Here is a 20,637-nt window from a genome sequence, read left to right on the forward strand (position 1 = left end):
GCCCAGATCATGCCTGACACGACTCCAACAGAAATCTTTCCGGAAACAAGTTTACGTGCGCATAGGGTAGTGATGGCCTTGTCTGCAACTGCCTTCCCCCACTTTCTTATCCAATACGGAGCCATGAAGTGTTTCCAACTACCTTCCAATCTAACTAAGAGGAGGGAGATCTTTTTTTAAAGTTCGCCAGTGTACAACGCGCGAAGTGTCGACTGAGCAGCTAAGATGTGTGGCAACCCTGTAGGACCAGGGGTGTGGAGGAGACAAGGGGAAGCTCAGACTTTGACTGGACTGTTTTCGTGGAGAGAGCAATCGTGGGAAATTCCTACTATACATTAGCTAGTATATCCATATAAAATTGCGGAGGATGGTTACATTCTAACATTCCAAGTAGGACCTTTATTCCATCACTTGAATTGTTTAGTAAAATTTATTATTTTAATTCGTATATGCAAAATTGGACTAAATTGATCAATTTGATGGAGTGGTAAGTTAAATTTTACGTTTGGTACATACATTATATTTCGTCAGAAACCAAATGCTTTATTGATGGCGTTGCGGGCCAAAACTGAACGTATGAAAATATTTCAGATCAAATTGTGACTTTACTGGAAAGACAAAATATCAGGTTCAGGAAAGATTTCCGTGGGTTGTAGTTTATAAAACACACACCTCTGAATGGGTGTCCAATATGTCCAGGATTGAATTGCAGTAATTGGTTAATATCAAGGAAATAGCGTTTATAACAGGGCGAAGCAATTAATGACCTAAAAATAAAATTTTAAAAATATATCATTTGTTATTAATTCCTTAACAGTTGATGAGTTAATTTTTGATAAATTTAATGGATAAGTGTAAAATGTTTAAATTTACTACAACTTGTTCGGAAAATGGAGTAATACACACTGTTAGCAGCAGTGAGATTAATGCAGAATTGGCAAATACGTGAGATTTAAAATCATTTTTTTTAAAAAATAATTTTATGTTGTATTGTTACAGAAGACAAAAGTTGCAATGGCTTTTCAGAATAAAGCTGAAGTAATATGATCAATAAACACTTGACGGAGATTCTAAAATAAAAATGATTGTCTGCTAGTAAAGACGTGTACAGTACGATACACAAGTATCGTGTGGGAAATTGACAAAGATTACTTTTGTTAATTTTTTTTCTTGCATCGTGCGTGTGTTTGAGAAATAAATGCTTGTGTAGAGATTCAGTTGCTTGTCTGGCGCTTTGTTCAAATTCGCAACTCTCATTGGGTAAAACAGAACAAACGCGATGGTGGATAATTTGCTTAGTAATTAATACTTATGCATCGAAATCAGCATGGAAAAGCTCCTCTATACTCTCATTGAAAGAACTGAAAGATACTGAAAGCAGTGTGTCCTAGGTTTACTTCAGTCAGCAAGAGGACATTATCACATGACAAAATTTGAAAAATAAGGGTAAAAGATATTCAATTAATAAAATGTCAAACTCTACAAAAAATCTTCAGAAAACTACTATAAATGTTCAAAATTACCTAGAATTGACAAAAGTTACTTATCATTACTTAAGCATTAAAAATTCAAAGCAAATTTGCCTGAACAAATTGGCTTTACTGAACAAAGTTTTTACGCACATTGTTCTTGCATTGGAGCAATCTTTGCATCCTTTTTTTAAAATTCAAAATCAAATTTCTTGTTCTATTATTATAGTAAAAAGAGCAAAAGTGTGCCCATTCATCATATCACTCATCCCCAACTTCGCAATTAGACAAAATTGGCAGAAAAGCGAAGTAAAATATACTAAATCAACTCAAATGCATATCCCAATCATTGACTTTCAATTTTTCCCAAAATCTCAAAATCCATAAGCACAACTTTCTCCCTATAACCTGTAGAGTTTATCTAGAAGTTAGGCGAGCTTATACCGCAAATTAGTCTTGTTCTGTCACTTATCACCACGCCCCCCTCTATAGTTGCCTCCAGCTCGTTGTCCTGTAAATTCTCCACACGCATTGTAGTCTAGCTTTCCCCATGTTCAAGAATTTCGACGTATTTTATATTGGGGAAGGTCCACTATGTGTAGGGTATTCTATAGTATTTTAATCAGGCGTAAAAAGTGCTGGGATTCCAATTTGTGACTAATCTCCATACATTAAGCATATTGTTATATAATGACAGTTAGTGGTCTCCATATATTTACGTATATGGGTATATTGTACGAATACACAAACTCGCACATAGATTTTACTTTGATATTAATTCTTTCAGTATGAATAAAACTATTTTCTTTATAGGGAGATCATAGTGGTAACCTAGAGAAACATATCAAGCGGAGGCATCAAGATAAGCTGTCATTTCTGCAGAAGAAGAAAATGAGAAATGCTATCTCTAGTAATCCGAAAGCCAATATTCTCCTAAATGTAAAGATGACCGCAGACATCCTCAGGCAGTCTTGCATCCGACTCATCTCGGAGCACGGACGTCCTTTTTCACTGATGAATGACCAAGCATTTCAAGATATAGTGAATCCTCTTTTGGAAGCGATGCCAGCTTCTGACAGGTGCGTATTTTCATCAATGTCGTCAGATTGTCCTTTACATGTATTCCTTAGTATGTTCACATTGTATACGAATGAAATTATTTTCATTGTTAGTAACGGACAGTCTTAATCAGTGTTCGGAAAGTTACTCGAGTCAGTTGCTTGGTTCAAAAAGTAGGTTCGGTGCAGCTACTCAATTTAAAGAATAACTTACTTTTGCAGTTACTTTCTGTTGGATATTTTATTGCGAAAAATTGAACACACCCAATGATCATTAATTACAAGAAAATAAATATTTAAGAAATTTTATTTTGGATTTTATGTCTGTGGTATGTCATCGCATTGTAATATTATGACAACAATCAAGATTAAACCAAACACTGAAGTTTTAATGAGCAACTAGAAATGACGAATTGCAACAAAGCGTGGATGTCCTAAATTCAAAATGGAACGAAGCCCAGCTTTCTTGCCTTAGTAGGAGATTCCGAAAAAAAAGGAAACAAAAGCGTCCAGAAAAGAAATAGTTGGAAGCTAAACTACCCCTCTAAGAGAAAGGCCCTTAAATCAATTTGACGTATACAAACAAGACTAATTATTCAAATGCCAACAACTCTAAGCTGATTTTTCAAAGGATGACGCTTGGTCCGCGCATAGTCCATCGCAGCTATTTCTGGCTTTCAAGACAGAACCCACTCCTTAACTAGCTCAACTACTGTCCTCGCGTAGCTGGGCAGGACTGAAATTTTGGAGGGCTCCCACCAGGAATTTAACCCTGGACCGCTAGCGCCAAATGTTAAATCACTAATAATTTGGCTACGCGGGAGCCCATAGTTGAAACAGTGTTGCCAAATTTAACTTTTTCCCCCAACGCTACAAATTTTAAAGTTAAAAATTTGTCTTAAAGAATAGTAAAAGTAACGTCATAAAGTTACATCTATTGCAAAAATGAAACTCTGCTACGGTTACAGCTACCTTCTTTAGTTAGAATTCCTTAGAAATTCATTTCAGGTTACTTCAAATACATTGATTTTATTGATCCAGCCTCATGTAATGAAGGTAGAGAGTTCTGTATATCCTTACAATGTTTAGAAGGAATGCAATTACGTTAAGTTAGTTTTTCACATAACTGTAAAACTAGTTACTCACTGACATAATCATGAGTAATTTCAACTGCAACAGTTACTCTTTGAATAAGTAAACTAAGTATAACTGTCTGGAAAAGTAATTTTCTGAAGACTGATATGTATGAGACACATTTTTTCATCAAATGATATTTAACACACTTTTGTACACTCAAACAAAACTAATTAATATAAAGTTTTCAAATATTATGTCAAATTTTCCTCAATTTTACAAAGTTGTTACATATTCAGTGCGTTCGTTTTAAACTCTTATAACACAGGTTAGGTCGGAATATGTAATATAAATACTGTATAATTGTCTGCATGCTAGACGTTACGGGACGAAAATGCCGGCATCTGTCCCATATCACGTGCTAACTCTGCGCAGAGACAAAACAAACTCACTGTACTCCATATGCCTAGAGACAGGTTATGCTAACATTCTGTAGCTTTCCAGTGCTGGATGGAACTGAGCATGCAGTACAACTTATTTAGATATCCCCTATATACTATTGTTAATATATTTTCGAAAATAAAAAAAATATAGGTGTCACATATATCCTTTTCACAGCCTTAGGTATATCTGAATGAAGCAAAAAGACCTATTGCCAAAGCCCAGTGCTGTGACCAGGGAGGGTGGTGTTATAACTTCCTCATTAGTTCAAACTTTACTAAAGAGCGTTGATTGCATCAAATAACACTGTTTATTGCATGCAAGCTGCGTTAGTTTCTAGACACACTGATAGAGGTTAACCTATTATGGTTTTAAATAACAATCTTTTTCACTTTCACCAAAAAAGTGTTCTGCTTTCTCATATTTGTAGCATTTGCCTAGTTGATGAAAGCTTGATAATATAATTAATTCATACTATTTGAAAAATATTTTTAAGAATTTTAATTCTATTTTGGGTTTGAAACAAATGTCTTGAAAATTTCAAAAATCAAGAAACAACTTATCAATTAAGGATTAAAGCAAATTTTATTCTCTGCAGGTTTATCGTGAACAAGGAAGGTGTACGGAACATGCTATTCAGTCAGGCCCAGCAGATCAGAGAAACAATACGCGGCGAAATGGAGGGAAAATTGATACATCTAAAAGTTGATTCTACTTCGAAAAATGGACGATCATTCTTTGGTGTCAACGTCCAGTTTGTTGTAAATGGGGCTCTCCAATTGCGTACTTTGTCAGTTCAAGAGTTATTTGTGTCTCAAACAGGTAGCAATTTGCGTTACGAATTGTTGAACATTCTGGATAAGTATAATGTGCCCGTGGAGAATATATATAGTTTAACTACAGACACTGGAGCAAACATGATTAAAGCCGGGAAACTTATTGGGGAAGATCAAGAAACAAAGATGTCTAATATTTCTCAAGACACTTATGAAGATGAAGATATTGAAATGGAATTGACGAGTAAAGATTATCGTCTCCAATCCGTTCGTTGCGCGTCGCATACTCTTCATTTAGTCGTGAATGATGCTCTCAATTCCATTCCTGAAGTTAAGGATATTATTGTGACATGTCAAGCAGCATGCCGTGTCTTACGATCGCCTACAGCACGGCGTCAATTGAATGCAGAATCACTGCCGGTACCATCCCTTGATGTCCCGACAAGATGGAACAGCACAAATGATATGCTCCAGTCACTTTTTACACTTAAAAAGTTCATAGGGGATTACTATCAAGAGCAAGTTAAAATAAAGCAAGAAGACTGGATATACATTGAGGCTATTTTGACGTCACTGGAACCAGCCAAAGTAGCCACAAAGAGGCTGCAAGAAGAACAGCTTCTACTTGGCGACTTCTACGGGATATGGCTGGAGTGTCGCCTTAAAACATCAACAATCAACACAGACCTTGCACGCCACATAGTAGAGGGCATGGACAAACGAGAAAAACAAGCATTATATGTCAATAACGAAGAGAGACTTCCATCATTATTTGAGTATCCAGGATTTCTTGCTTCTATTTACATGGATCCCAGGTACTTTTCTGTTTTAAGTGAAGAAAACATCCATGTGGCGAAGGTGTATCTCCAGAAGTTGTGGTTAAGACTTGAACACATGAAATCCTTATCAGTGTGTGGAGAGGTAAAGAAACAAGAAGATTCCAGCACTGAAGATGATGACAGTGACCATGTCACAAACTACTTAAAGAAACAAGATTTATTGCGGCGGAATACCATATCTGCACCAAAGTTTAATATTGCGTCATTATTGGACACTTACTTTGTTTCAACTCGAAGACTGAAAAGGACTGAAAATGTTCTAAATTTCTGGGAAATTAGAAAATCAAGTTGTCCCGAATTGTACATTGTGGCTTGTATTGTTCTCTCTACTCCTGCAACACAAGTTAGTGTCGAGAGACTCTTTTCATCTCTGAAATTCATACTAAACCCACTCAGGTGTAATATGGCAACCGAAATTATTGATGACATACTTGTTATTAGAAATAATTATATTTTCATGAAAAAAAATCTAACTAAATCTTCATTAAAAAGCAATCTCAGAAATAGCAGCACAGAATTGACTACAAACATTGTAGCAAACTTTGTGGAATCCAATGATACACCACAGAAAGATCTTGTACAACATGTTGAAAATGTGGGGAATATTACTGTCTAGATTAATAATGTATATAATTACTTGATTTTTTTTGTGATCTTATAGTTCATTATACATAAGTAGCTGTAACCAAAGAAAATCTTTTCAGAGGTTCCATAAGAAGTAATTTAATTAAAAGAACAATTTTGCTCGTACTTGTTTAATGTTTCCTAGTAATTAATACATTTAGTTTTGAGTAGCTGTCTTACCTGTTCACAAAATTGCACAGATATACTGATGTTATACAAGAGTATGAAATATATTTTTATTCATGTCAAATTTGTGGAATTCTGTTTAGTTTTAAATTGACACCTGAAGGAAATGACAGTGTATTTGCTTTGTTTTGAAAGATACAAAATTTCTCTAGTTTTTTAAGTAATAAGGTCTTTTTTTTCCTTGTTTTAGAATTTACCTTGGAATGATTAAGAGAATAATAAAGATATTCAACAAAATTTTAAAAACTGTTTCAATATATACTTTTCAGAACCTCCGTTCTATTCTTATGCTTATACAGTACGAATGCATACTTTAAATATATGTATATTTACATTTTTTTAAAAAAAATTGAGCTTCGATGTTGTAGGGAGTTGAATATATGGCAAATATTGTTATTCCTTGGTTGGTGAACAAATCCTAATTTTTTTTTATTGTATTAATTCCCATGATATCTATTTCTTTGTGAGAGATTAGTGTAAATTTTTAGATTTTTTATGATAAATTTGACAGCCATTTTAGAATGTACCTCAAAATGTAACATTTAGAGCAAATTACTCAGGAACACCACTCAATAACAGACGTTACTGTTAGCCTCCTAATATGTAACCTAAAATCAATTCTTGTTTTTCAAACACGCTACTTCCTAAGGTTAAGTTTAGTTCTCTTGTTATAAAATTCTCTTAATAAAATATCAAAAAATGGCAACATCATTGTCATTATCTTGTCTAAGTAATTATTGCATGGCATCTGATAAATTATCAAAAGACGCACGCAAATGCAAATTAATGTACATTAATTACCTTGATGGACGCACGTGTCTGCCTGTGTGTGTATCCAAATCAGCATGTTACTTTCTAATGTTCTGGACAATGAGTTTTTGAAGAATGGAAACCGAATAGTCAATCACTCTACTACCAAATCATCCCGTGTAACAGCATGGAATGTAAATGGAGATGACAAATAGCATCCACATATCTTTTGAACTTGACTCATTTTGTTAGAATCAGTCGTTCCACATGTCTTATCGATACCTCAAAAATACTGAACCCACAATTGTAATATTAAAATGGGCTCCAATAACTATCAAAGTTTAATTTTTGCATGGCTGAGTTGGGGTCATGTAAATTCTTGTCCTCGCTAAAGTACAGTATGCGTACGTTGCACAAGACTATATAAAAACAAAGTAAATTTGTTACACACACATAAGTGCGCGCCCGCAATTGCATAGCTGAAAGTCTACTGAACACACACACACATCAACTTTCGAGCACTAACGATGACCATTGCCATAAGCACAATCTCTGGCGTGTGTCCAAACATGCACTTCTATGTTCACTATCTAGTAGTAGCAATTTATGGTAGAAATCAATGGTCACTAAAAGTGCATGTTACAACGTCTGCCCACACCTGGGAGTTAGGAATGGAAGACATCGCCATTATGTTATTAAGTGTCCTGTTCAGAATGTCCTTACTTTTATTTTTAAGAAATTTGCCAGAGAACGAAGCGCGATAGTTTTCAATTACATAGAAAATGATGCACCCCCTCAGAGGAGTAACCACAAATTCTTGTCTGCGGGGGGAGTACTTGGATAAACTATTAATAATAGTAGTAATAATGGCACTATTATTATACGTACACAATTTATATAGCCTATATTAATACATTACATAATGAATTCATTCGCCCCCACAACAAACAACAAAAAATATGCCTCTGAAATGTGTGCGCTTCTTCTCCCCCAAACAATTGTTCATACATTTAAGACTCAACTGTTTGTAATAGTCTGACGTACTTACTTCTTGTTACTTCTCCCTCTGGTAATTTACAATGCATTACAGAAAATAAATTGCTAGCGAAGCGATCAAGAAAACTTTTAGATCCAAATTTTTGCAAACTGAAAACAATATTGATTTAATATGGCGCAAAAAAATCATGGAGGCCCATGACATTCTCTTTTACATTTTTTTTTCTATTTACATCGTTCGGCGTCCAGGGCTGACTGCCGCCGTCCCCTATACATCGACCACAAGGAAAAAAACCTTGGGACGAAAAGTCCCCGCGCAGCTTTCCCTTCTTCCCTCCACCTCGGGCCATAAGGAAGCATGGTCCACTCTCCCCCTCCCCTACAAGCGGGAGTATGGTGTACAGGAGTCGTGGGTCTGCGCAGGTTGTTTTGCTCATGGTTCCACTATAGCTAAGGGTTTGAAATTGACAAGACTGTAAGAAAAGCAGATATTGCGAGCGAAACGAGCTAGACAATTTTATATAACTTTATTTACATTTGTATAAAGATATAAATCGAAAGGGGGCAATTGCCCTTCTGTGCCTCCTTGCAGATGCTCTTGACCGTCTGGAAGAAATAATGCACGAAAGACGTGAAAACTAAATCCGTCTTTAGTATCGTTTTGTCCTGCAACTCTTAGATTCTGCAACCTTTCTTTCCATAGTTCAATGTTTGCAACCTTACCCCTTAGAATTGATTTCCGTCCAAGGTTGAGGCCCAATCTCCCCCCCCCCCCTGTGGTTGCGCCACTGCACCTTCTTTAGCCGTAGTTGTTTTGTGAACTTTCATTGGCTTAAAAATACTTCATTTTCTTCAAGAGCATAATATAGTTTAATAACCGGCGATAAAATTCCTCTCCCCTAAATTTCTGGATTAAAGTATAATAATATAGGGGCATGGAAATCTGAAAGGGGGGTGCGGATGGCCACCTCTCTCCTTTAGAAAACGAATGTCAGCTAAAAGTATATATTTCACACGTATAATTTGATTCCAGTCATAGTAATTTACATTAATTATTATAATGGGTATGCAGGAATGCGATAATTTCGAATTCAAGTGGTGTTTCTTGAGGGGGCAACACTATTATCGGGGTAATATGCCCCATGGAAAAATACCTCGCTTCTCCCTCCGTCGAAAATATCTGCAGACGTCCATGATTAGGGCGGGGCATTAACCCCCCCTTTGGACTTCGTGCGCACGCCTATGGCTACTCATTTCTACACTACATGGAAGGTTTATTCAATTTCGAGCCAAAAATGTAATTTTCAAATCAGAGTTTTTAAACGTCCACGAACCCATCAACTAATGGGTTCTATTGGGTTCCGCAACAATACCGGAACCTGTTCTATCACAGTGTAAATTCGGTCCAAGTTGCGTATTGTTTCATTTCAAATATGGAACTTAGACCGTCTTTAAATTGATCCGGAACGAAGGACCCTGTGCCGTATTTCAATTGATCCAGAAAAAAGGTTCCTGGAACTTATTTAAATACCTTAAACATAAAAAGGCTCTTTACGGTCCAGATCCATTTATGCTTGCTAATATTCCCTGCTGTACCTGAATTGAATTGATTTAAAATTCCTGATCCTTTAACAACCCTGGTGGAAATTCATTAATTTACAAACAACCATATTTTTAACGAAACATTAATCCCACACAATATACTGAGTTATTTTTCGCAATGTTCCAATGAATGTCAAGAGATTTGGGCTATTCCTTTTTCTTCCTTGATGTTTAATAGATTATATTTGTCACGCACCTATAACGTTACTAGCAAACATTTGTGAATTGTTCTTTCCTTGTAACGTTAACATCTACCATACTGAATTTATTTACGTTCCTTATGCAGATGGTATGTACCCAACTGCATTTTGTTCCGTTCCGCTACAGTGGTTTACATTTTGTTACATTCCTATGTAACGTTAATTAACCATATTGCCTTTCACTTCGTTCCGTTACGGAGGATTGCATTCATTACGTTCCTATGTACCGTTATTTACTACCATGTTGCATTTCGTTACGTTTTTTTGTAACGCTAGTATATACCACAATGCATTTCGTTAGAGTGCCACACACGTAAATTTGCCGTTGCGTAGAAACGTATTTTAGTTTCGTCTCCCTCTCTCTTAGCATCACGTGTTCTACCCTGCTCGAAAACCTTCGCTATTGTTGCCATATTGTCATTCCATTCCTGGACACACTCGCGCAAACTTCATTGAAAACAATTGAACAGCGCTCCAGCTCGCGGTTCCCACCGGTCAGCAGGGACGGCAATGTGGCAATATAGCACGGCGTAGTCGTTGCTTCTTTTATGCAGTGCATGTTCATTGGCTAGCTAGTAACTAGTGTTGCCAACTGTAATAATGAAGCACTATTTCTGTCACGGAAGGGGAAAGCAGGTAAAGTGGCGGTGAGTTTTGTTGGATTGGAAGCACCATATTTTTATTTTATACTAAGTATTTGACCGGTTTGACGTTGTGTGCGTGTATTGCGTGTGTTTATGTAAAAGTGTGTGTTTGCTAATGAACGTTAAATTCCATAATGCCTCCAGTTCTGTCGAAGTTGAAATCAAAAACCTTGCATAGCCAAGCTCGGGAAATTCTAAGCAACGTGCACGAGTTCATGAAGGAGGAAGCCAGTCATGGTGTTAGCATCCCAATAAAGCATTTTGGCAAGAGAGCAGCGAACAGCAGCAACAAATTGTTCATATTTCATAATTTTGGAATTATTCAAAATAAATAAATTATGTGGCTCCAACATCATTTCAACTCTGGCTCCGGCACGTGTTCTTGTAGAAATTGCATAGAGGAGGCTGTCATTTTTGCTGCTTAATGCGATACATATTGTTTTCTGTGTTAAAATTGCCATGCTTTGATGGGTGACCAAGTTCATAGCAGGGCCGGCGGAAGGGGAGGGCGAACCGTCCCATCGCCCAGAGCGGCAAAATTTGAAGAGAAGAAAAAAATAAGCCTATTGAAAACTGTGATCGAGCGAGATATTCTTTTGCGCTGAATAGTATTGAAATAGCATAAGAAGTCTCATTATTTATTTTATATTTTGATGTTTTAGTTAGGAATATATTGATTTTCAATTTTCCGTTGCTGCGTAATGACCGGGGGGGTCGAAATAGAGCGGCATCTGCCGCCACCTCCCAGGGAGGCAAAATGACTAGCGCCGGCCCTGGTTCATAACAAAAGAAAAAGCCGCGCAGCTTATCGTCTAGTGGCAGTATATGTACTTGTTATTGTTGTGGAAGCCGGCATCCTTTGTAAATGTACAACAAAGGCAACCGACTGTCGCCGATCTCAGAGAGGAAATAATAATACTGCTTCAGGAGGAGTGTTATGGTGCAATTGTAGCGGTTTAACACGTTGGCATGTTATTATCTGCCGTTGCAGTTCCATACCAGTGTATACGGGTTTTGGGAGTGAAAAGTTAGAACGCCACCAGTGCATTAATGCAATGAAAAATAATATATATATTTTTTTATTTTGTTTGAAATCACTCAAATAAGGAATCGTATGAAGAAGTCTTCTTTGCAGCATTTTTGGTAATTTTACTTATGTGTTAGTTCATATTTTGCGAATTTTTAGTCCATATGTATGTAGCTACATACATAGTCACTTGTTAGTACATATTAATCCTAGTCCTGGTATAATGCATGACGTTTAAAACTCAACGTTAGATAGACCTGAATTCTCTAATTTTATTGTTGTACGTAACAGCTGTGCATCGGCGCACCGCAGCGATTTTTCTATCTGCTCCATTAGCAACACTGCTTCTTTAGTTCTGTCGCGCATTGCACGGCAGAATTATCTGCGCTGGACTTTCTACTACGTTCCTTGTATCCTTGTAACGGTAGTATATACCATATTGCATATTACGTTATGTTCCAATGTGCTCATTTCGTTCCGTTCCTTTATAACGTTAATATCTACCATAATACATTTTGTTACGTTCTCTGTAACGTCAGTCTGTAACATATTGCATTTCGTTACGTTCCATGGGTACCAGCAGCTGAACCATACTCTTCCTCCTACAAAATGGAACGTACCGTGTAACGCAAATTGGGTACGTTACGACTCCCTGGTGTCAGCAGCACTCATTGTGATATATCCTTGCATAATATACCGTCCCGCCTGCTTTCAACGCAATCTGGGTTGCCTGTCTAAGGTTATGGCAGGTCTGGTAGGGAAGCACTTCCCTTTACTCTGAACCACAGCCACATTTGGCCATGACTATACCAGCCAACGAGAAATTGAATAAAATTAAAATTACGTGGCATTAGCCCTTATAACAAAATAACACAGTACCGGCATGGTAAATTAGAAGAAAACCATCATTCTGGCATCATTAGTGTTTCTGAAACCAGCACTAAGAAGAAAATTGCACACAAGGGGTTCAGAGTACAAGTGGCGGGCGTTAACTCCATTCAAGACAGTTTTGAGAAAAATGAACATTTAAATATCTTAGTACTATGTTTAATAGCTGTTGGAGCACAAACATAGTGGTGCCTCTTTGAGCAAGAATTTAAAACTTAGGATATACTTTTAGCACTGAAACATCGATACTTCACAGTTGTATTAAGTTATGCATGTAACCACATTTCCACGAAAAGTGGAGTTGTTGATTCTTGAAATTAGTATCCCCTCCACTGGAAAACCTGTAATTCTCGCAAAGCTCAAGTGTACTTAACCCATCGGCAAAGGAACCAGGGTTGCCTTAATTGCAAAGCATCAACTTTAGACACTGCTCTATCGGGCGTCTCCTGTATTTAGGTTTCTTTATATTCCCCCTACAGTGGTGAAAATGTAACCGTTTTGATGACCTGTAATTGAATGTGGCACGTATGAAAGGGTAAATCAAGGTGTCATTACTCATACTGTAATGTTCCTTTCGGGCGTTGTTGATGTGCAAGTGTTACATGGCGGAATCAACAAGTGGCAAGGAGATCAGTAGGCATTTGTTCTATACTGTAAATGGGACTGCGATACATATTACAACGACATCCTTCAGTTTTCCAAGTCACAAGACCATATCGATTAGGAAACGAATAGAAGCCTGATTCATTTTCCTAATCTTATTTCCGGCATCAAAGATCGATCCTGAAGTACAAGTGTTCGCAAGTTGTTGTCTCCGTTCCTCTTTGTTTTTCTCTTCCTTTCCGCTTCTTATTGTTAATTGTGTTAATGTTGGCCCTTTTCCCACAAGGCAGACGTGGACCACACCCCTGCTGGACTATGCTCTGTCTCTCCAAGGGTAGTCCCCGCCCTCGCGCGGCAGTGTTGCCAAACAAACAACGATTCCGTGTCGCCACTAGTCGCGATAAGTTGGAAATTACGTTGACAGTAAGGATATCCCACGTTTGAGCACAATCAAAGTTTTCTGGAGGGCACACAATGAATCTAGAGGTGCAAATCAAGGCGTGGATGCATCATTGTGTTCGTCATCATTGTCGCGATTAACGCAACAGATAGCACGGGAAATAACCGAAGTAGAAAGTAGGAAGGAGCAATTTACTCCTTTTATTTGAAAGTTGGTAAATTTCCGAATTTGTTCTTTCACAAAAATGTTAAACATCCGTAACTTTTCCATTGCAAATTTTGTATTGAACAGTATTTTATGTATGAAGATAAATTGTGTGTGTGGCCAATGGTATTTTAGGATTCGAACTACTGAATCACCGACAGAAATGGAGACCGGGTGTTTTATTTATTTATTTACTGAGCCGCGGTGGCTCAGTCGGTAACGCGTCTGACTACCATGCTAAAGGTTCCGGGTTCGTTCGCCGGCCGGTTCAAATCCGGGAACTTTTCTAACGTTGGAAGCGGCCCCGGCGCCCACCCACCGTCGAATGACATGGGTACCTGATCACATCACCCCCACTCACGACCGGATCAAGAAAGTGTGGGGGTTACCCCCCACACCCCCTATACGCCTTCATGTCGTCGTGCTAAGCACAGGGGAGCACTTTACCTTTTTTATTTTACCTTATTTATCTACTTATTTCTCTTAATTTATATAACGGAGATTGTCTTACACTCAGCTATTATTATACAGAAAGTTCATAATATACCTTTACATTCATAATTTGATTCATATTTAAACATAGAAAGTTATGAACATACATACACATTTCACATGAGACAAACCACAGTAAAAAAAATAGTAATTCAAAGACGTTCACACATCGCGCTACGACGCCAGGGGTTCCGGGTTCGAATCCCGGCCTGGGCATGGATGTTTGTAAGTGTCCATTCATCAATTTCATTACATCATCTCTCATCCTCATCTTCGCAAATTAGCCAAAAGTGGCCTAACCTATTTCTTTCATGAACTCCTTTACCAGTACATTTTGTAGGGGTGTTAAGGGACTTTTGACTCGTCCTAGTTCATGTAATGAGGCTTTTATCAGTCACATACTTACACATATTATTTTGTATCTTCTGATCCCATTGCAGTCCCAAAATGATTTTTTGATATGTTTTAGAGTATGGCATGAGGGACCAAATATATTTTTTCACGATTTTTGGTGATGACATGTTTTGAGATATTCACGGTCGGAAGGTCAAGGTCCCTGCACAACAAGATTTATTTGAATTTTCTGCGCGAAATAGGGGTGGAGTTACAGCACATTTAGTATAGCTAACCGGACTCAAAAAGGGCAATTTATGCGACCTTTGACCTTGAATAATTTTAACAGTTACAAGACGCACGAGACTAAAAATTTTCATAGTTACTAAGTTCCATGCATAGTTTCAACTCCCCAAATTTCATGAAAATCGGAGTTGGTAAGGGTGTGGGCTCATATGGAATGACTCCAGAGAAATATAGAGGGTAGACCATTTAAGTTGATAACACGAAATATCGTAGAAACGAAGCGTTTTTTAAAAAGGTGTTTCAAATGGAAATTAATGTTCAAACGGCGAAAGAGAGCTTGAGGCAATCAACCTTCCTTAGAGTAGGAACATTTAAGTTAACGGTGGAATATTCGTACTGTTGGCAACACTGGCGTACGCTAGCCGGAGTAAAATCGGCCGATCTCGTCTCTTCGTCGTCACAGTTCTTGTGGTCGCCGTCAGGGTGCAGTTGCTTCGCATCGAACTCGTCCATGTGTTAATTTAGTGTGCGTGAGAGTTCCGTCTGTGTGTGTCAGTTTTAAACGCGTGGCCGGCCGTGTCTACACGCACGATGTAATTGACCTGGTTTGTGTCGAAGTCTTCGAATCAACGCAACAGTACTTGAATCGGTTGTGATTTTCAAGTGTGTTTGTGGAAATGCTCTCTGCCAGGAAAGCCGTGGTTTTTTGATGCCGGTTGCTCGCAGCGATTATACAGGCGAAAGGTCATGAAACTCCAGCTGGTGGTTATCGAAACTGGAGAACGATGGAGAAGAGCCTTATTAAGGTAAGATGTGCTTGCATGCCGAAGATTCTAGGTTCAAATCCCGTTGTTGAAGTTCCTTTGAGTTTGTCGCGTCATCATCATGTATCCGTCATCTCTGCCATTAATGTCAAGATGTGAGCGACTGATCTGGAAACTAAAGAAAAATGATTGAAAAGTCATTGAAATTTGTAAAACCGTTGAACAGCTTGCAAAATTCAGGGAAAATGTAATAAGGTGTTCATAATAATATGGTGATATAACGCATTGCCCTTGTAAAGAAGGGTTCACTTGTTCGATTCTCCAATAGAACTTAATTGACATCTTCAGATTTTCCTAGTAGTGCACCCTGTGTCGTGACTATGACTAATAAAAAAAAAATGCACCGAAGTACTTTCTACTATCTGTCATTTTCTTTAATAAATTACTGTGCGGAACGCGAGTTATTTTTTTGTGTTGTTCGAATGGGTGTGTGCATGTGTAATATTGTGTTTATGTATACTTTTCATTTATGTTTCATGCTGATCTTTTTTGTACTTCAATGTTTTTTTACGTATATTTGTAGTACTAGAATATTCTTTGTCTACACCTTTATTTTAGCACTTTTTAAGAATAGTCGAATCGGAGAAATAGTCTACCTTAACTCCGTCATGTGTCACTTGGTTCATGCACAGCTTCCCCCTCCCACTCTCTCTGTCTTTTCCCCTCTCCCTCTTTCCTCCTTGGCAGAGCGGAGGGTTAGCACTTCGCGCCTGGCCTGGGCATGGATGTTTGTGAGTGTCCATTCATCACATCATCACTCATCCCCATCTTCGCAAATTAGCCAAAAGTGGCACAAAAAGCGAAGTAAAATAAAGCAAATCAATCAATCACACCTCCTTGGCAGAGTGGCTAGCACAGGACGCTACGACGCCAGAGGTTCCGAATTCGAATCTCAGAATGGGTGTTCTTTGCAACTGTCCCTTCATTATTATCACTCATCCTCATCGTCGCGATTAGCCGAAACGACGCTAAACAAATCAAATCTCTCATTTTCACCCCCAGAAACAACCTGTTGAACAGTCCTTGTAGCACATCACTGTGTATTGGTGCAATTGGTAGATACCTGCCTCTCCTTTCAATTTTATCGCCAGAGAGACATTGAGAATGAATCTTACCTTCAAAGCGCTGCACCTGCCTAACCAATTATTTCAATTTGAGATCCACGCTCTGCATTAAATCGTTTAATTAAAGGGCTCATTTTTCAATCACGCCATGCATTAATCGTCGAATCATTTCATCTTTTACTTCTCCTTTCAAGCTTTTCAATATTCTCTTCTACCATAATTCTGATATAGTCTCCATCGATTTTTTCTATGTATTGTATATGTATAGCCGTAATTATAAACCGTATTCAGCCCATGGTTAAATAGGGTCTATTCGAGTTCTAGTTTGAATTTCTCCGAGAGCAAAAAGGGAATTTTCCCCCTTCTATTCATGAACGTTAATTTGATCAAATATCTCACTCTATTCTTTTATGTCTAAAAGTTTCCAAATGTAAGACGTGTAACTTACGAGGGGTTTATCCAGAATTTTTCCATCTGGGAAGTTTCTGTTCGTATTTAGTGGGAGTGTAAAGGTAAAGTTAGAGCAAAAATAACCATAAGTTGTGAATATGAAAAAATGAAGGACTGTGTGCATAAATCATTCTTTGGAGAGAATAATTTGAAGGCCCTAAAATGATAATGATGAAGTGGGATGTTTGGAAACTAAGCAAATGGAAAAAAGAATGGAACTGCATTTATGGCAAATACGTATAGACACTAAACAGATCAATGCTGTCAATTCGAGTTCCAAGAAGATATTTATTTAATACGACCCCTTCAGTCCATCATTTTTGTAATTATCTGCAGTAGCTTCTGATATGATAGTTGACATTAAGCTGATACACGTATGGTATAGGCTTTACCTGGCAAGTAACGTAAAATCAATCTATCAGTGAATATCCGCGTCGTTGGTTTAGTGGGTAAGGTTTAGTCAATACTAGCACAAAGATTTAATCTTTTTTTCTTTTATCAAAACTTAAACAATATTTTCAATGTGACTTTTTGTATTATTGCCAGCGACTACGTCATACTCCAAAGTTTGCTCATTTAAAACTTCAGTTAAAATTAAAAGTTATCATCAGTGTTGCTCAAGAGTGGGCATTCATTGAATAAATTCTGCACACACTATGAATCATTAATGCTAGAGTTGTTTACCAAGATTATTGTTAATTTGGCCTTCAAGAACGATCATTTCTTTACGAGAAAAAAATATTCTCCGTTGTATTCTATTTTCATGAACTTAAATTAATGATGTACCTGGCCAATATGTATGTATAATACGAGCGTGATTTACATTATATTTTGCCGTCCTCTGTAGCTTCTATCCTTGTCCTTTCATCTATTTATTAGCTCACGTAATGTAACGTGCGTCGCTCCCTAGGTTAATCGTGACAATGAGGATGAATAATGAAATAGATGTTTGGGCCTTATTCTTGATTAGGGACGGGACTGACCGCTTCGCAATAGATATTAGCGCGTATAGAATACATATTTTTATGCCTATTTCTATTGTTCTTATTTTACGTTGCTAATTGCGACAGTGGGACTTAAATATGACTATGATGACTACTCATGAAAGGACACTTATAAAGTAATACCCAGGCCGGAAATCGAACCCGGAACCTTGGTTTGCGAGTTCGTAGATCGACTACATATATACCATGTATGGTCGATGGGGAGTGGGGTGAATCGTTTTCCTTGCGAAACTTTTCCTGCGTTGACTAAACCGTAACGTCTTACGGAAAACTTCTAGTACCAGGTCAAGTTTTTGCGTCATCAGAGTACTTAGTCAGAGGAGACGTTTGCGGAGATGAGGTGGACTGATCTCGTCAAGGTCAAGACTTTCTCACATGAGTTAACGCTCTGAGCAAAACACACGTGACTGACTCAGTGGTCGTTGGCAAAGATACAAGAATGTCATCTTTCCGGGACCTATATGCTTCTGCTAAATCCACTAACTACTTTGTCGTACCTACAGGCAATATGTTTCCGCATAGTATGATAGCCCGGTAGACAAAGATAAATTATTTTGTTAAGAACTATCTTGTAATATTTATATTTGTTCACAATCGCTTTTGTTGTGCTTCTCATCTCTGTATTATGTTCGTTGACGCACGTTAAGCTATTCGGACTAAATTAGGTGTAATGTTTAGAGCCTGCCTATTTTGTTCCTGCAAACGGTTTCGTGCTCTTTCAGTACAAAAAAATATGTTTCCCATGGAAACAATCACACTGTGGATATTCTGTTGTCTACAATGTCTAAAACGAGATGAAAAGTGTGTGTTTCATACCCTCCTGTTTAGGTTTCTCACGGGTGTAAGAAATGTTTGACTTGGAAGTTTTAGGTTTAGACTCTCGACAGTGGTGATCAACAGCTGTTCCTTTGTGTACTTCTTTATATATTATTTGCTTCTTTGCCTCTTTTACTTTGTATTTTTGTATTAAATAATAATGTAGGAAGTTTCGTATATACATATTTAATTACATTAATATTTAATTTGATATGTTAGTATATTTTTTGCCTTTTTTGTCATACTATGTTTTTATTTAATTTATGATTACCTAATCGTTTATTGTTTTATTATTAGTAGTAGTGTTTTAGGCGAGAATTTGCTGTAGTGGAACCTCTGGTACGCGAGCGATCATGAGCAAAGTGAAACGTGTACGTGATGTTTGTACTGTGCTTACTTAAAGTCACTTTTCTCATTCCTTTACGAAACACTCGAAGAAGAGGATGAATGATTGGTACATTTCATGAACAAACATGCACGAATAAAGAGATCGTAAACCGGGGTGGCATTTCTGCGTGGTATATTCGTTCCTCTTGTAATTTTTACGGCTCATTATTGGAATGGTGTAATAAATTATACATTTAGAGGTATTCATACTAACCTAAAATTAGTAAACCTTTCCCTCTGCATTTCATTTCATAATTCCCCCTCACATATTGATATTGACATATATATTACGTGTTTATTTGCTTTGCTGTTAATACAGAGTTGTTGCACTAATCTGTTGATAGTGATGCAAGAGATCGTATCTTTAAACTTTCACCATGCCGTATGTCGTGTGATAAAGATCAAGTAAGTAACATTCTCGTACAAACACATCGAATAATGTAGGTTCTTTTTGTTAACGCTGCTTTATGTTCAAAACGGCTCTTTGGCATTATAGAGCTCGTCATACATACGATGGCCCGTATGCTCTGTACACAGCATTGAAGCTGCTTTTAGCGTTTCTGGCAATGTCGTTTGCTTGTTTTTCTCTGCCTGTCCGGCCATCGTGTGGGGAGCTGTATAAATTAAAAAGCGGATGATGTTGCTTGTAAAAGGTTAAATGTTAGATGAGAACAACTTCACATAGGATATTTATAGTGCAAAATTATACATTGTCACCAAGATAGGAGCTTTATTTTAGAACTGTTCTATCTTCTGATATTACAAATTGTGTTTAAAACACGCCAGAAAACAATATAAGAGACTTACGTATCATTATGTCTATACCGACACTTTTGCAAATACTGTGTCGGTGTGAAACGTAGTTTCATTGTTCAAGACGTATGTTCAACAACGAGATAGTTGTCCATTGGTGAAACCAATTAGGTACTTCTCTTTTGCATTTAGCTGTTCTGTTGTAATATTTTAACTCTGTTCTGTACTTTGTTTCAAGTAGAATATTGCCCATATATCAGTATGATCTCATTTTACTTGTTAAACAGTGTTTACATTACCTTGTAACCGTGGCTCAAGTTTAGACGTGAAAATAAGCCGTACTCAAACTTGGTAGAGGCATGGTGAGGCGTTTTTGATCATGCTTCATCTCTTGATCATTTCGACTTAAATGCAATCTTGGAAACGTGCAACTGTTTATTTCCATATTTAGTCTATAGAAGATAGTAAAGAAAGTTCATGAAAATAT

The 20,637-nt window shown here is 37.4% G+C and overlaps 2 protein-coding genes across 5 annotated transcripts in view; both read left to right on the forward strand.

The window, feature by feature from the left end:
* Positions 1–20,637, forward strand: part of LOC145994913 (phosphatidylcholine:ceramide cholinephosphotransferase 2-like) — a 228,726-nt gene that overhangs the window by 123,786 nt on the left and 84,303 nt on the right. Inside the window, exon 1 of one of the 4 annotated variants that reach the window (XM_083131388.1) lies at positions 15,356–15,658. The exons of the other annotated variants lie outside the window; for them this stretch is intronic. Coding sequence (XP_082987514.1) covers positions 15,600–15,658 — 59 coding nt within the window. The 5' untranslated portion in view covers positions 15,356–15,599. Of the gene's footprint in view, positions 1–15,355; positions 15,659–20,637 lie in introns of those variants that run through there. 4 annotated transcript variants of the gene reach the window in all.
* LOC145995071 (uncharacterized) lies at positions 2,415–13,621 on the forward strand. The gene is made up of 3 exons (XM_083131603.1): positions 2,415–2,548; positions 4,641–5,062; positions 13,464–13,621. The coding sequence occupies exons 1-3, from the start codon at positions 2,415–2,417 to the stop codon at positions 13,619–13,621; spliced, it is 714 nt and encodes a 237-aa protein (XP_082987729.1).

Source organism: Lepisma saccharinum, chromosome 11 (genome assembly GCF_977018435.1).
Source record: "Lepisma saccharinum chromosome 11, izLepSacc3.1, whole genome shotgun sequence".
NCBI lineage: Eukaryota > Metazoa > Arthropoda > Insecta > Zygentoma > Lepismatidae > Lepisma > Lepisma saccharinum.